At 65.8% G+C, this 15,012-nt stretch overlaps 1 protein-coding gene across 1 annotated transcript in view; it reads left to right on the plus strand.

Annotated features, from left to right (window-relative positions):
• FOXK1 (forkhead box K1) overlaps positions 1 to 14,703 on the plus strand; it is a 53,428-nt gene extending 38,725 nt beyond the window's left edge. The window contains exons 3-9 of the mRNA XM_016166095.2: positions 2,359 to 2,515; positions 2,937 to 3,083; positions 3,643 to 3,836; positions 5,634 to 5,800; positions 5,901 to 6,185; positions 6,944 to 7,168; positions 7,807 to 14,703. Coding sequence (XP_016021581.2) covers positions 2,359 to 2,515; positions 2,937 to 3,083; positions 3,643 to 3,836; positions 5,634 to 5,800; positions 5,901 to 6,185; positions 6,944 to 7,168; positions 7,807 to 8,051 — 1,420 coding nt within the window. The 3' untranslated portion in view covers positions 8,052 to 14,703. The remainder of the gene's footprint in view (positions 1 to 2,358; positions 2,516 to 2,936; positions 3,084 to 3,642; positions 3,837 to 5,633; positions 5,801 to 5,900; positions 6,186 to 6,943; positions 7,169 to 7,806) is intronic.
• Positions 14,704 to 15,012: the final 309 nt, after the last annotated feature.

Consider the following 15,012-nt stretch of genomic DNA (forward strand, 5'->3'; position numbering starts at 1 on the left):
CCAGAGCCCACTGCCCCATCCCCTCCGAGGCCCGGCCCTGAGCTGAGCAGCCTACAGCCCTAAGACACGATCCACAGGGCGTCCGGGCTGGCTCCCGCCCCGCACGCGGGTGTGCGGTGGTGACCGGGCGGCCGGGTGCCAGGCACAGCCCTCGGCCGAGGCCCTGCCGCAGAGACAGCTGAACGGGCCGCTCTGAGGGGCGAGCTGCTCTGTGGCGGGAAAGGCCACGTGCCCGGACACAGGCCCCCCGGGCGCCTGCTGGGCTTGGGGCTTGGGAGGGGCCGCCCAGCTGTGCCCGTCCCCGCCGAAGCTTCAGCACATGGTTTGTCGTGAGAGCCACCCAGCGCAGCGGCCAGCTGGCCCAGGCTACCCGCCTCCGCGCCTCGCGTGGGCCGGCCCCGGCGGCCTGCCGCTCCGGATCAGAGTCCTGCGGGCACGGGCAGCTTCCCTGTGGGCTTCGCCTCCTGGGGGTTAGACGTGTGTGTTCTGTGGACTTTCACGAGATGGTGCCGGGGCGGGCCGCACGGCCGTGGGCCTGGGCCCAGGCGTCGCTGTCCGCCGTCCGCCGTGAGGGCGCCTGTCGGCCGGCGGGTCAGGAGTCTGCCCGCCACCTGGCTGGGCGCGCGTCCGGCTCCAGGAGGGTGGTGAGTGTCTGGGCGCCCGTCCTCGGCCCCCGATCCGGGGCCAGGCGGGTCAGGCTGGTGCGCAGGTCTGGGAGGGGTGTCGCTGTGTTTGGCCGGCCGCGGCGCCGCCCGGCCCGGCAGGGGCAGCACCGGGAACCCCCAGCAGGGCCGCCGCCTCAGGCTCAGCCCCCGAGCCACGGCGTCGCGCCGCGGGCAGAGTGACGTCTGGCTCCCAAGCGAACGCTTCTGGAAAGCCTGGTTCTGAGTGCGTGACAGTCGCCAGCACGAGCCTTTCTCCCCCTGCCCCCCCTTACTGTATAAGGTTGGGTTTTGTCTACTTGGTGCTGAATTAAATTTAGAAGGGGCTGCCTGCTGGGCTCGCGGACGGGCTCGCAGACAGCCGTCGGGCGCAGCGTCTTCACGGCCGTGCCCGACTCCGCCGTGTCCGGGCTCCGGGGGCGACGAGCACAGGAACTCTCTAGAGAGGGCCCTCCAGGTCCCGTGCGGCCCGCACGCCGACGCGGGGCTGAACCGGGCCACTGCCGCGGCCGACCACCCTCCACGGGGCGGCCAGCTGTTCTCGGCTGCGGTGGGTGATGGTTTCGTTCACCCGTCTTCCCTCAGCAGCGGTTTCTGCAGCCGCCGTGCCCGCCGCCCCCACCCCCCTCCCCGCGTGCCGCAGTCGGCGAGGGGGGCGCACGTGGCCAGCGGGCTGCCGTCCTGGGCTCGCGGGAGAAGGAAGGCTCCGGCGTCCAGGGATGGGGACGGGGGCGGCGTGTGAGCTGGAGCTGTGGGGGTGGCGCAATGCCACGTAGACGTGGCGGGGGTGTTGGGGGTGTTCGGGCAGGGGACCGGCCAGACAGACGGGGGGCCTCGGAGAGTGTGGGGCGCTGGCCTTGCAGGCGGGGCGCTCCGGCAGGCTCCTGTCCCCGGGCCGCAGGGAGGCTGGGTCGGTGGGAGGAGGGTCTCGAGCTTCCCTCGGGGCAAGTGACCATGGGACCCTGGTCCGCTCCCAGCTGGGGCACTTTTCCTGGGTCTCTTACCCACTTTTAGTGCTTTCGTTGGTTTTCTCTGAATACTCTGTAATAGAATAAGTTTTTAGAGTCAGTATTTCGATGCGGCTTGGTAAGCAGCGTCCTTCGTGTCTCTGGGAGGGGGCGGGCCCGGGCCTGCGGCAGGCGGGCTGGCAACGCTGGGGCCGGGCGCCGCCTGTGCCCGCCGAGCTCCGGGCTCCGGACGGGCACGGCCTCACAGGCGGGGCCGGAAGTGGCTCCGGCCCCTGTTTGGTTGCATTTTCGACCGGGATCGTCGCCGCAGCCCAGAGCAGAGCCCGGCAAGCAGAGGCCGCGGCCCGGGAGGCGTCCGGAGGGCCGTCCCCACCCCCACGGCCAGGCGGCGTTCCCAGGCGCTGGCCTCAGAACCCAGGGTTCCCGGCCTTTGCTCAGGGCGCCACCGTGTGGACGAGAGGGCACAGGGCAGCCGCTGGCCCTGCCGCCATGCCGCCCGCCTGCCTGCCTGCCTGGCCCCAGCACCCCCTGCCAGCATCTCCGTCCGGGACACCGTCACCGCGGGCTTCTGGCTGCACTGGGTTGTCCTCCGTCGAGGGTGGGTGTTGCGGTGCCATGGTGTGGGGGTGTCTTTCCTCCGGTGTCATCCAGGGTGATCCTGAAGTCCTGCTTCCTGCACATGCCCCGCGCAGGATCGTGGACTCAGGACGTGCCCTTTCTCTCCACAGTGTTCCCAACTCCTGCCCGGCCAGTCCGCGTGGCGCCGGGTCCTCCGGCTACCGCTTTGTCCAGAACGTGACCTCGGACCTGCAGCTGGCAGCAGAGTTCGCAGCGAAGGCCGCCTCGGAGCAGCAGGCAGATGCGTCCGGAGGGGACAGCCCCAAGGTCTCCGCACGGGCATCGCGCGGTGGGGCGGGGCCCCCAGGGACCGCAGTGCGCCGTGGACCGTGCCCCCCACGCCGGCCCCTCGCCACGCCTGCCCCCTCCACGCCTGCCTCTGAGGGGAGGGACGGGCTTTTGCCTCACGCCTTTGCGTCTTAGTTCAGGCCCGTCTAAAACTTCTCAAGTAGATTTGCGGAGGAGCTGAGAAGTTTCAGAATGAATTGTGGTGAAAACCTAACACCCCTGCCTGAGAGGCGGGAACACTCCCTCTCCGCGGGCTGCGGCAGGCACCGGGCAGAGCAGGCGCAGTCCCCGGGGCCGGGCTGGGTGGGACAGCTCCCGACCATCCGCACGGGAAGGCGGCCAGCGGGGCGGCACCTGGGAGCAGGCCTCGCGCTCAGCCCGCGCTGTCTGTCGGCCTCAGGACGAGTCGAAGCCGCCGTACTCCTACGCCCAGCTGATCGTGCAGGCCATCTCCTCCGCCCAGGACCGGCAGCTGACACTAAGCGGCATCTACGCCCACATCACCAAGCATTACCCTTACTACAGGACGGCCGACAAGGGCTGGCAGGTGAGGTCGGCCCTGGGGGCCTGGACGAAGCTGTTCCCTCAGAACGAGAAACGCTTTAAGACACACGGGGAAGGGAATGGGGGTGTCGTCATGGCGACCCGTATTGTGTCCGAAACGGGCTGCGCCCCAGGAGTGCGCGGCCGCCCCGCTCTGCGGTCCAGCGGCACACGCATGGGCCCCTCGCATGGTCCCGCCCCGCCCACGACACACCGCGCCTTCGCGCAGGACCACGAGGCTTCGTCCACGCTGGGCGTACCCGGCCGGCCGTCTCTCTGTCTCCATGGTGACTCTCGCCTGTTTGCCAGTGGCTTCAGTGCAGGCTGGAGCCGGCACCCTCCCCGGCCCGGCTCTGTCCATAAGGACTGGTAGTGATGAATTGTGATAGAGAAAACTACCTGTGCCTTTGTACTGCCCCATCAAATGGTGACCCGGGCGGCTTGCGGGGGCCCCTGGGCTCCTGTCACCTTCGGTCTCGCGTGTGTTGGGTCCCGATGTGGGGCGGGTTGGGGCTTGTTTTCTGACTTGCTAACGATGGTTGACGATCTCTGCTTGCCTGCAGAATTCTATCCGACACAACCTCTCCTTGAACCGTTACTTTATTAAAGTCCCTCGGTCCCAAGAGGAGCCCGGGAAGGGATCCTTTTGGCGAATAGACCCCGCCTCAGAAGCCAAGCTTGTGGAGCAGGCCTTCCGGAAGCGCAGGCAGAGGGGCGTCTCCTGCTTCCGCACCCCGTTCGGGCCTCTCTCGTCCAGGTGAGCCCCGTGCCGGGAGCCAGCTTCCGCGGGTGTCCTCGATATGTTTGGGGAGAGAGAACGTGTCGGGGCCGAGGAGCTTCGGCAGTGAAGTTAGCCGGCCGCTGGCTGCCCCTCTGCCCTGTCCGATCTTAGCAGCCGAGCTACCTGCAGCGGTGGGAACGGCATCTGAGGACGGGCGGGGCAGGGTCGGAGCGGCGGGGGCGGCCCTCGCGGCGTCGGGCCTCCCGCTGGAGGGGCACGGTGCACAGCTGCCCTTCCCGAGGGGCGGCACGCTGCGTCTCGGGAGGCGCAGACGGGCACGGAGCTCGGACAGACTGCCCGCAGCAAAGCTGGAGTCGAGATGGGCCCCCCACGCACCCCGCCTGCCCCTGGCCCAGGCCTCGCTGGCTCCACCCGCGTGTGACCGGCACAGTCTCATGTGGCCAGGCGGTGTTGCCGGGGCCACCAATCTCAGGAAACCGTGCTCGGAGATGGGGCGACGCTCAGAAATTCCCGCGCGTGGGAGGAGACGTTGGCACCTGGTGCCCCCCATCCCAGCAGCACGCCAAGCTCGGTTACGTGAGCGGCGGCTTCAAACACGCGGAGCTGAGCCCCGGTAGCGTCTGCCACTGGGATTCTCACGCGTCTAGTCGGAGTGGAAGTTGGAACGAAGTGATTGTTCCTGTTGGTAAGGTGGGACTTCGAAGGCGGGTTTTCGCACCATTCGGAGTGTTTCCACGGAGCTCAGGTTGTCCAGGGCGGCGTGTGCGTCAACGGGAACATAGAGAGAACATTCATCAAGCCGGCGAGCTTCCCGGGGCTGCCACGGCCACGTGCCACACTTGGCAGCTTGAGCAGCAGAAATTTGTCCTTGTACAGCTGTGGAGGCGCAAGTCCGGGGCCAGGCGTGGGCCAGGGGCTCCCTCCGCGGCTGCGGGGGTCTGCGCGGGGCCTCTCCCAGCTCCCGGGGCGTTGCCGGCCCTCTCCGAAGCCCCGCGGCCACGTCACCCCGACCCCCGCCCTCCTCCACGCGCCGCGGTCTCTGCGTGCGCATCACCGGACTGAGGCCCACCCTGCTGACGTCACCTACCCTGACCAGCTCGGGGGGGTCTCCGGCCTGAGCGCAGGGACCGGCAGGCAGGGTCCCCAGGCAGACAAGTGAGCCACAGGAGGTGGGAGAGGCCGTGGGCCAGACCTCGGGGACCAGGAGGGGCAAGAGGGCCAGGTCCCCCCAGGGGGCCGTGGAGGCGCAGTGAGTGCCCGCAGCCCCGCGGGGAGCCGGTGGCAGGCACAGCACGAGGGGGGGCCCCCCGCTGTGTCTGGGGGGCCCCCGCGTCTGCCTCGGGGTCTGCGCCGACCCCGCGTGTGCCCGGGGGCCACAGGGCCTGCGTGTCCACATGCCTCGTGTGCTCGCCCGGCGGTCCCCTGAGCAGACGGCCCCAGTGGGCAGGAGCTGGACGGGGACGTTGCCGTGAGAGGCAGCAGTGCTGGTCAGCGGGCGTCACGGGGCGTGTGCTCCGTGCTCCGCGCTCCGCGTGCAGACCGGTCCTCGTGGAGCGTGCCGTCCCACGGAGCTGCGCTCTGTGGCGGGAGGCGGAGCCGTGTTTCTAGCAGCAAATGCTCCAGGCGTGGCCCTCGTGGGGCCGCGGGGCGCGCGGCCGCCTCCCCCGTGCCAGGCTGCCGTCGGGGCCGCCGGGGGGCACGTCGGCACTGGGGGGTGGGCGAGGGCCGCGCGTGGGCAGGGGCGGCCCAGGCCGCGAAGTCGCCCGCCGTCTCCCGGTGGCTGCTCACCTCCCTGGTCCCGTCTTCTTCCAGGAGTGCCCCGGCGTCTCCCACCCACCCTGGGCTGATGTCCCCTCGGTCTAGTGGCCTGCAGACCCCAGAGTGCCTGTCTCGGGAAGGCTCCCCCATCCCACACGACTCCGACTTTGGGACGAAGCTGGCGTCTGTTCCCGAGTACCGGTATTCCCAGAGTGCGCCCGGTAAGAGCGGCTTTGCCCTTCGATCTGCCGTGGCGGGACCCGGGCTCGGCTGGCGGGGCTGCCGGAGCGCCCGCCGACCTCGCGCCCCTTCTCTGTGCAGGCTCCCCCGTCAGCGCCCAGCCCGTGGTCATGGCCGTGCCTCCCCGACCTCCTAGCCTAGTGGCCAAGCCCGTGGCCTACATGCCAGCCTCCATAGTGACGGCACAGCCGCCCTCCGGCCACGCGATCCACGTCGTGCAGCAGGCCCCGCCGGTCACCATGCTCAGGGTGGTCACCTCCTCTGCCAGCTCCGCCAACGGGTACATCCTCGCCAGCCAGACCTCGGCAGGGGGCGCCCACGAAGCAGCCGGCACAGCCGTGCTGGACCTTGGCAGCGAGGCGAGAGGTAACGTAGCCGTGTGGTCATGCAGCTGAGCGTCCGGGAGGTGGAGCCGTTAGCCCCGAGGGGCCTCGGGGGCTGGAGAGCCCGGTGTGGGGGGTGCAGGGCTGGTGGCTCTCAGGCCGCCGCCCCTCCGGCTGCTGCTCGTCTTTCCGTGAGCATTAGTCACCCTCCGAAATGTGTTCCTGCTCGTGCGCCGGGCCTTCGGGGGGCGGGGGTCCTGAACCTAGAACCTGGAGGGTGAGTCCTCTCAAGCCCCCAGTGAGTCCTTAGATGTCATTAAAATTGAAAAAGGGTTACAAAGTCTTGAATTAGGAAGCTGGATCCCGGGGACTTGGCGGGGTAAACGGTGAGGATGCAGCCGCCCCTCGCAGGCCCTCGCAGGGGCCCCCGAGCGACACGGCAGCTCCCAGCCTCGCTCACCCCCGGAGGCCGGCCACAGTGCCACTTCTGATGCCGCCCCGTGACTCGCGTGCTGGCGAAGAGGCCTGAGTCACGGCGCCAGGCGCAGATCGCTTCGTTCGAAGAACGTGTTTTCTTCAGTTACATTTGTGTTGGTTGCAATTTAAGGTGTTTATGTTTATTACTAAAAACCCTGTTAATTGTTTCTTGGTCGTTTTAAAACTTAGCTCATCAGTGGGACTTCTCCCTCGAGAACCAGCGTGTTCTCCTAGCGTCAGTGCCCGAGAGGCGCGAGTCGTGTCCCCGCGCGCGGGTGGCAGACGGCCCTGGCCGCCGGGTCCTCACGCACTTCCCGCCCGCAGGCTTGGAGGAGAAGCCCACCATCGCCTTCGCCACCATCCCCACCGCCAGCAGGGTCATCCAGACGGTGGCCAGCCAGATGGCCCCGGGGGTCCCTGGACACACGGTCACCATCCTGCAGCCAGCCACACCAGTCACCATCGGGCAGCACCATCTCCCAGTCCGGGCCGTCACTCAGAACGGAAAGCACTCTGTCCCCACGAACAGCTTAGCCGGCAGCACTTACGGTGAGGCCCTACCGACCTCCGCGCGCTCGTCCGAGTGGGCAGCTCAGTCTGTAGTCGGCGCGGCAGGAGGACGCTGGTGCCCGCTGACCAGTCCCGCGGCCAGTGCAGCGTGTGGGTGCCCGCTGTGCCCCCGCCCCGTGCCAACGCTGAGGAAGGAGTGAACTCCCCAGAGCACCGAGCGCACAGCCCGAGGTCCCGGAGGGCGTCACACAGGAGCTCCGGGCGGGGGTGGGGTGGGGTGGAGCGGGCAGTGGTTTCGGTTGTCAGGCTGGTGGCATTTACTTGCCAGTGACCTTCCTGAGGTGAGGGCGGGAGCCGTCAGGGTCCCTAGAGGATCCACAGGAAGAAGTAAGAGCAAGGAGGACGCTGAAGGGGACCGGGGACAGTGCCCTCTCGGGCAAAGAGGGGCCAGGGCCGGGGGGGGCGATGGCTCACAGGAGTCCAGCCACGGAACGGCCAGCCAAAGCAGGCGCTGGCGCCGGGCAGGCACCCCAGGGCTGCCGGTGGCTTTAGCCGGAAGTGCCGGGGAGGCCGGTTCTGGCGCGATTTACTTGGCTCTGGCGTGGCGACTTGGGCTGTATCAGGACCGGCCAGGTCCTGACCAGTGTCCCAACGTTGATCTCTCCCCTTGCCCCCAGCCCTCACGAGCCCCCTGCAGCTCCTCGCGGCCCAGGCCAGCTCGTCGACACCGGTGGTGGTCACCCGCGTGTGTGAGGTGGGGCCCGAGGAACCAGCAGCAGCGGCCAGCACCGCCCCCCCGGCCAGCACCGCCCCTTCCACTGGAGAACCCGAGGTCAAAAGGTCGCGGTTGGAGGAGCCCAGTGGGACTGCGCCCAGTGTGATCACGGCGGCCGGCCCCCAGGGGCCCGGGACCGGGGAGTGACATCGCCCACACGGAGGTGGAGTGGGACTCACGCCAAAAGGATTCTGGAGCCGCCGCCGCCCGGGCCGGGGCGCGGAAGCACGGCGCCACACGGGCCGGGCGGCCTCCGTCCACCTGCACCTGGACGCACGTCTCCCGCCCCCGCTATGGTCTAAAACAAAAACACATAAACAAGTTCAGACAGCTGATTGTATGATTCTGGGAATTCTTTTGTTTTTATTTCCTTCCCCCTTAGCACGGTCTGTTCCCCCGGCCCTTCGGCACAGGCGTCGGGGCAAGGCTGGCTCGGCGTCTCAAGGAACAGCTCCCGGCCACGAGCAGAAGCGAAGCTCCCAGAGCAGCCGTCGCCCCCGGAGGACCGGACAGCAGTGCCGCCTGGCACAGACGGGCCTTCCGGGGAAGGGCACGGATCAGCCCGTTTGCAGTTGGCTGGGAACGGGCCAGAGAAAGGCAAGAACTGTCAGGTTCCAGACTGTTCCGTGACATCCCCTCCCCAAGACAGCGACACAGAAAGTACCAGATTGGCACTAAACTGTGGGGAGAGGTCTGGCTTGGCTTCGGGCCCCAAACACGTCTTGTTTCGTTGAAACGTGGAGTGCGGCTTCATCGCAGATCTGAGGCAGACACGACGGGGAGTGTCCGTTTCGAGGTTCTCACCTGCCGGTGGTGGCACACCTGTCGGCCCGAGGGTCTCCAGCTTCCCCCATGGGTGTTCGCGGCAGAGAGCCGTGCGGCCTGCAGCATCCTCCCCACGGCGCTGGCCCCACCGGCTTCGCGGGCCCTGGATGGTGGGCGGCTGGGGCTCCAGGAGACGAGGTCGCCCAGCCGACAGGCGGACATTCACGGACACGTTGCTTCAAGAACAAAGGGACAAGCCCTGTGCTCTGCGCCCTGATGCGCCGGCCCACGCAGCCCCGCCAAGCACACCGCTCACACCACTGCGCCGAGTCCTCGCCGCCAGGGCCCGGCCGCTGTGCCGAGTTGGAGCCGCCCCCTGGCCCAGCACCGGGGCCCAGCGCCCATTGACTCTGCCAGTCTTGTCTGACGTGGCGAGAGCCAAGGGCAGTGTGCTCCAGACCGGCGGCACCAGCTCACCTGAGGAAGGACCCTGCGCCTCTGGGCACTGTCGCCTGAGCGGGAGGCGAGCTGAGCTGTCCAGTCCACCGCCCAGTGTGGGTCGGGCTGTCCTGCAGCCTTCTCGGGGAACATTCTCGGGAAGCGGTAAGTGTGTCTCTGTGAAGAGTGACTTTGAGCGCTGCTGATGCCTGCGTTGGTTCTGGTGGGGCCACCACAGAACAAAACTGCACGGGACTCGGGAGCAGCCTGTCCTCGGCACGAGCGTCAGGCGCAGAGCCGCCCGCTCGTCCCTGAGCCCCAGGGGCGGCACCACCCAGACACCCGTAGCTTCCGTGGCCACCGAGAAGCGCAGGTGGCCTGCCAGGCCCCGTGGCCGGCGGGACAGGGGCCGGCGGGGCGCAGAGGGAGGGGACGTGGGGCCCGGTCCCGAGGCCGTGCAGGCCGGAGCGGCTCGTGTGCCGGGCATGACCAGCTGCGGCGGAGCCCGTCGGAGGGCCGGCTCGGGGCGACCAGCTCCGACTCGCTGCACTGCTGTCCCCACATGCAGCCGCTGGCCAGTCGCTGGGGACGAGCGCGGCGCGGCGTCCAGCCCCTGTCCTCTTGCGTGGACGGCGGAGACACCGTGTTCCTAAGCCCCAAGCCAGCCGTCTCCGTGGCACCAAGCTTACCTGGGAGACCAGCTCTCTGTGAAGCCCCCACCTGCTGCCTTCAGCGAGGCTTCAGAGGAACGGGGCGAGGCCCGGCCACGGTGCCGTCCTCAGATGCAGTGACCCGCCTGTGCCGGGACCACGCCCCGCCCTCGCCGGCATGCTCTGTCCCGCGTCAGCCCTTCGCGCAGCGGCTGGCGTGTGCACGGGCGCCTTGGCCTGAGGCGGGTTCTGTGTGTCTGGGCCTCACCTTTGAGGGTCTGTCACAAGGGCCTCTGGGGTCACCTGCTGCTTGCCCTGTAATCTGGCGCTGTGTGGGCTCGTCCTCGGGTAGGGACATTTGCTCGTGGGCCAGCGTGGCTGCCACAGCTTTGCCGCCTTGGGAAGGTGGCACCATCTGCAGAGACGGGGCCATCGGCCCCAGCGCGTTGTCAGGTGGTCGCCTGACCCAGTTGGTCTGGCTCTGACCTTTTCTTTTCCTGATTTCCGCGGCGTTTTGGTGTGCCGTCCACACCGCTACACGGGGAGGGGGTCCGGGAGAAGGGAGGGGGCGGGGACGACGTCAGTCAGGGACATCCTGCCACGGGGGGAGCCTGCGCCTTTTCAGCTCCTGCGAACCGAGAAGGGGGGGGGGGGGGCTCTGTGCGGATGGCTCCAACTGCAGGTGGGGCTGGGAGAGGCGGGCGGGTCCCGACACCGCATTCCTGGACAGGTTTCGGTCATCCAACCAGACAGCCTGCTGGCGTGGCCAGCACTGTCCTAGGTCCAGCAGCCCAAGGCCCAGCGATGGTGTCCCCCGAAACTTGTTGATGGGAGTAGGGTGCCAGGCCACAAGTCACTGGCGGGCCCCGGCCCTCAGAGTCAGGTAGCCTGTGACCCACCACCGGGTGGGCTGTCCCCAGTCAGGGTCAGGGAGAGCGAGAGCAAGTCCATCATGGGACTGCGGCCTCGGGGGTCTGAGAACCTGCTCCTCATCCCCATGAAGAGGGGAGCGGCTTCCATGGCCACAGCTGCCGCCCCCAGACACAGAGCGCTCACTGTGCATGGGAAGGCGGTCGACAGGGAGCTGTCGGGGAGCAGCCGAGTGTCTCCCGCTGAGCCCACGGACGCCTGTCCTGAGGCCACCGCCGGGAGGCCCCCGCTCCGGCGCCCGCATCTCCCGTCATGTGGGGCCTGGGGCTCCTGTCACTGGGCACGCCGGGCTCTCCGGGGCAGCGCCTTCAAGGGGCTGCCCACACCCTGCTTCCCGCTCCTCGCGGGCCTCAGGGGTTTCCTCCCCGATCTGCTTTGTCCGTGTTTGGGGTTTGCTGTTTGCATTTTCTTTTCTCCTCTGTTCAAGAGCCAAGCCAAAGGGAAAAGGTGAAAATGGATTTCTGAGTCACTAAATTGAGAATTCAGTGACTCTAATCTCCGAGGGAATGGAGTCTCCCGCAGCCAGAGGGCGGAGGCCTCACTGACCCCCAGGCTGCCCGGGTGGCGGCTGCTGGGCTCCTGGCCCCTTTCCTGTCCTTCCCGGTCCTGAAGAAAGCTTGGCGTGGGGTCACGGGCGTCGTTCAGTGATGAGAGATCTCTGTGGAGCGCGGGCCGTGCGTCTGCAGGGGTGGGGTGGTGACAGCTCCGTCTCTGGACGGAAGCCCCTGGCTGATGATTCAGGGTGCGGGTGGGGGGGAAGCTTTTCTGTGGCTCTGGGGTCGGCGTCTCACTTCCTAGAGGCAGAGAGCAGACCGTGCTTAGAACGCGAGAGCGCGGGTGACCGTGAGTGTCTGAGCAGAAGGGGCTTTCAGTGTGGAGGTCGGCGCAGGCGACAGTGGACGAGCTGCTCTTCCCCGGAAGCCTCGAGCTCTGCTTTGCCCCGGGTGACGTCAGGGATGGACTGTCGCCGTCTCGGGGTTCACAGCACAGCCGGCCACTGCACCCCGCCCTCGAGGGCTCACAGTCCCCGGGGAGGCTCCAGAGTGGCCTTGTGCGCACCGCCTCCCTCCACGCTGGGTCGCCGTGCCCTACTCGTTCTAGAACAAGTTACCAAAAACGAAAGTGAGGCTCTACCAGGGACCAGAGCCCCGTCCACTCGGGGCCACACAGCGGCCACCGCCCGGGGTCGGGGGCGCTCCCGCTGCCTCTCACGGCCTGATACCTCTGCCTGGAAGCAATACTATTTAATAAGAATAATTTAAATGTTCAGATTGCTGCTATGAAGATGGGATTGGCGTTCAGATGGCCCCGACGGACGGCGGCTCTGAGGCGAGGACAGAATCCAGCCGTGAGGATGGTCTCTGACCCAGTTTCTGTCCTTTGCAGTCAGCCCGCTCGCCTGTCCGTCACAGACTCCCTTCCTTCTGTGCGCTCCTCCCTCAAGGGCTTGTTTTCCACATTAAGGTTTAAACGCGCCCAGGATGCGCCCCCCCCCTCCCGCCCCCCGTGCTCCCGGCTCCAGGGTCTGGCCCAGGCTTCTGCTCCTGGCCCGTTCTTCTCATACCGAAAGCTGCTACCTTTGGTATCCGAGAGGGTCTGCCATCAGTGCCTGCGGGACGTCTCGGTGGCACCGTGCCCCTCGGCCCGTGGCGTGGAGTCCGCCTGGCGATGCGGGCCTCGTGTTTGCCCGAGGGCCCTGGGACACCGTCGTCCTGCTCCCACAGCTGCTTTCTCTCCTCCCCGTGGCCCGACCCCGGGAATTACAGCTGCTTCAAAGAGTGAGATCGGGGGGTACGACCCTCTGAACTGAAATGAACAGTTGGCCCACTTTGCTGACTGTGTTTAGGGAAAATAGGTTTAAGGTGAAAGAAAACGTCACTTGCTGAGTCGTCTTCTTCCCTGCAGGCTGCATAGGCCCATCCGCGGGGTGCCCCAGCGGAGGGCTCTTTCTGGCCTAGTCTCGGCCCCCCTTCCCCAGGCCGTTTCTCCCTCACCTGCCCGCACCATGTCCAGAAGGGGGCCGGCGTGGAGGGGCCAGGCCCCAGGCTGCTGCCCACCGGCCAGGCCAGCTGAGCAGGGGCCCTGGGCATAACCGGGGGCGCTGCCCAGTGGGGCTGTGCTGGGTTCCCCAAGGGGTTGTGAGAAGGGGGCACCAGGCAATTAAACAGGCGACAGGGCAGAAGGATCCAGGTCTCCGTTGGATGGGCCACGCCCTGCTTCCTTATCCGAGCGAATGAGCGAACGTCTGCACCAGCCACTCGCTGTGTGGAGAGCTGCGGCCCTGGGCAGCGCAACTGTCCCCGGAACGTTCAGCCCCCAGGGGCGACAGGACCCCCTCCTGCGGGCAAGCAGTGTCAGGAGGAGGACTAAACGTGCACCACGGCTCTGCCCGCCACCGCCACCACCACGGGGACGAGCGGCCGCATTGCATTGTCACGCAGGGCTGAGACGAAAACCTGGAATTCGCGCGCCCGGGGTCCCCCCTGCGGCTGCTCACGACTCAGAAGAGAGCTGAGGGAGCAACCACTCTCGTCGTGCGCATCCCTGTCCCCCAGGGAGGAGCCCCAAAGACGCCATTCATTCTCCGCCGCCTGCTTGTCAAAATTCTGGGGCCGGGGGAGGCAGCAAGCATGTTGCTTTCCTTCGGTTGGCCAGGCGGACGCCGGCTGCCCTGGGCCCCCGCGGCCCCCGCCCCCCACCCCGCCCCGATGAGCTGGTGGCTTCGTGTCAGTTTTGCCAGGTTTTCATCTTCCAGTCACCTCCAAGGGTGACCAAGAAGAGACTCTCACTTTTCTGCTGAAATAAAATTGGAAGAATCCCGTCTCGCCATTCTTTATTCGGGTTATCTTTTCTGGAAGAGTTTGCTAATTCGATTCATCAAAATGTTTATTGACGGTTTACTCTGTGTCAGGCACAGTAAAAAGTACGGGGCAGGCCCGGCCTGAGATTCCAGTGGTCCAGCGCATTAAAAAGATGTTGTGCTTTTTATTATGCGAAGAATTTTCTTCCCCTCAGTAACTAGGACTTGCTCTTCTGAGCCCCGAGGAGTGTGGCAGCTGAGCTCGGGTGACGTCTGTGACTGAATAGATCCCCCCGCGTGACCTACAGGGTGTTAGACTGAGCCTGTGGCCTCTCATGCTCTTAGCCTCTGCATTTTGGGGTTAACTGGCCCAGACTTTTGTTTTTAATCAGTAAAAATGGGATTTGAAACCGAAATGTTAAGCTCGGCCCTGCCCTCCGCCCTGGTGCACGTTAATTTACACGCTCGGGTTCTCTCAGGATGGGGGTGGGGGCCACAGAGCGTGTCCCGGGTTCTCGCCTCAGCCGAGTCCAGCCCCAGCAGCTCGTGTGGGGGGGGAGGGGGGTTTGAACCCAATTCTGAGATTTTTTTTCCTATCTGACCATGATTCTCCTGTAAAGATAATTTGGGGGGGGTGGGTGCTTTTAGGGGTGTGTGTGTGCGCGCGCGTGTGTGTGCGTGAGCGTGGATAATTTTTTTTTTACAGTGGCTGTCTAAAGTATTTTTTACGATATGTTTAATAATCAGTGCTTTAAAAAGCAGTGGTATCCTATAAAGTGGAAATTTAGGTTCTAGAGCCTTGGATGAGAAGTTGAGGTCATGTTGCAGTGTTTCACCTGTAAGTAAAATCGAGTCTGGGGAACCCAGGAAGGCTCACCGACACCCCGGCACGGTGGCGAGAGGCCAGCACCACCAGGAGAGGCCCGAGGCCCGCGGCGGCCGGGCCGGCCTGCGTGTCCATTCCAAATGGGATACAGTATTTTTTTAATAAGGAGCCATACTTTTTTTTAAAAGTTTGAGATCTGAATGTGATTTCTAATTGTATCAGACGTTAATGTTTTAAAGCTATAACAAAGTTTAAAATTTCTACTTTTTGTTTTTCATTTATTTTAACTGTCCTTTTATCTATTAAATTGTTGTATGTGGATGGGGAAGTTTTGTTTCTCCTCTTAGCATTTGTTTCTATAACCAGAAATAAAATTATATATTAAAGAAATGACACGGGGACTCTGTATGGTCCTGTGGGTGAGTGGCTACTGAGGGACAGACGGACGGACAGACGGGCAGACGGCCTTCTGCTCCCCGACCCTGAGGGGTCATTCCTGAGCAGAACAGGCATGTCTTCGTCCTTGGTGGCTCGCTCCTGGGAAGCAGCACACACGAAGGCCACGAAGGCCCTCGTCACTCCCTGGACTCGCCAGCCCCTGTGAGTGCCCTGAATGTCATGTCCGCAGGGGCGCAGAGGACGCAGCCCCCCAACTCCCAGGTGCCCGTGGCCCCGCGCCCACCAGGAGCAGCCCGAGCG

Source organism: Rousettus aegyptiacus, unplaced genomic scaffold (genome assembly GCF_014176215.1).
Source record: "Rousettus aegyptiacus isolate mRouAeg1 unplaced genomic scaffold, mRouAeg1.p scaffold_m13_p_7, whole genome shotgun sequence".
NCBI lineage: Eukaryota > Metazoa > Chordata > Mammalia > Chiroptera > Pteropodidae > Rousettus > Rousettus aegyptiacus.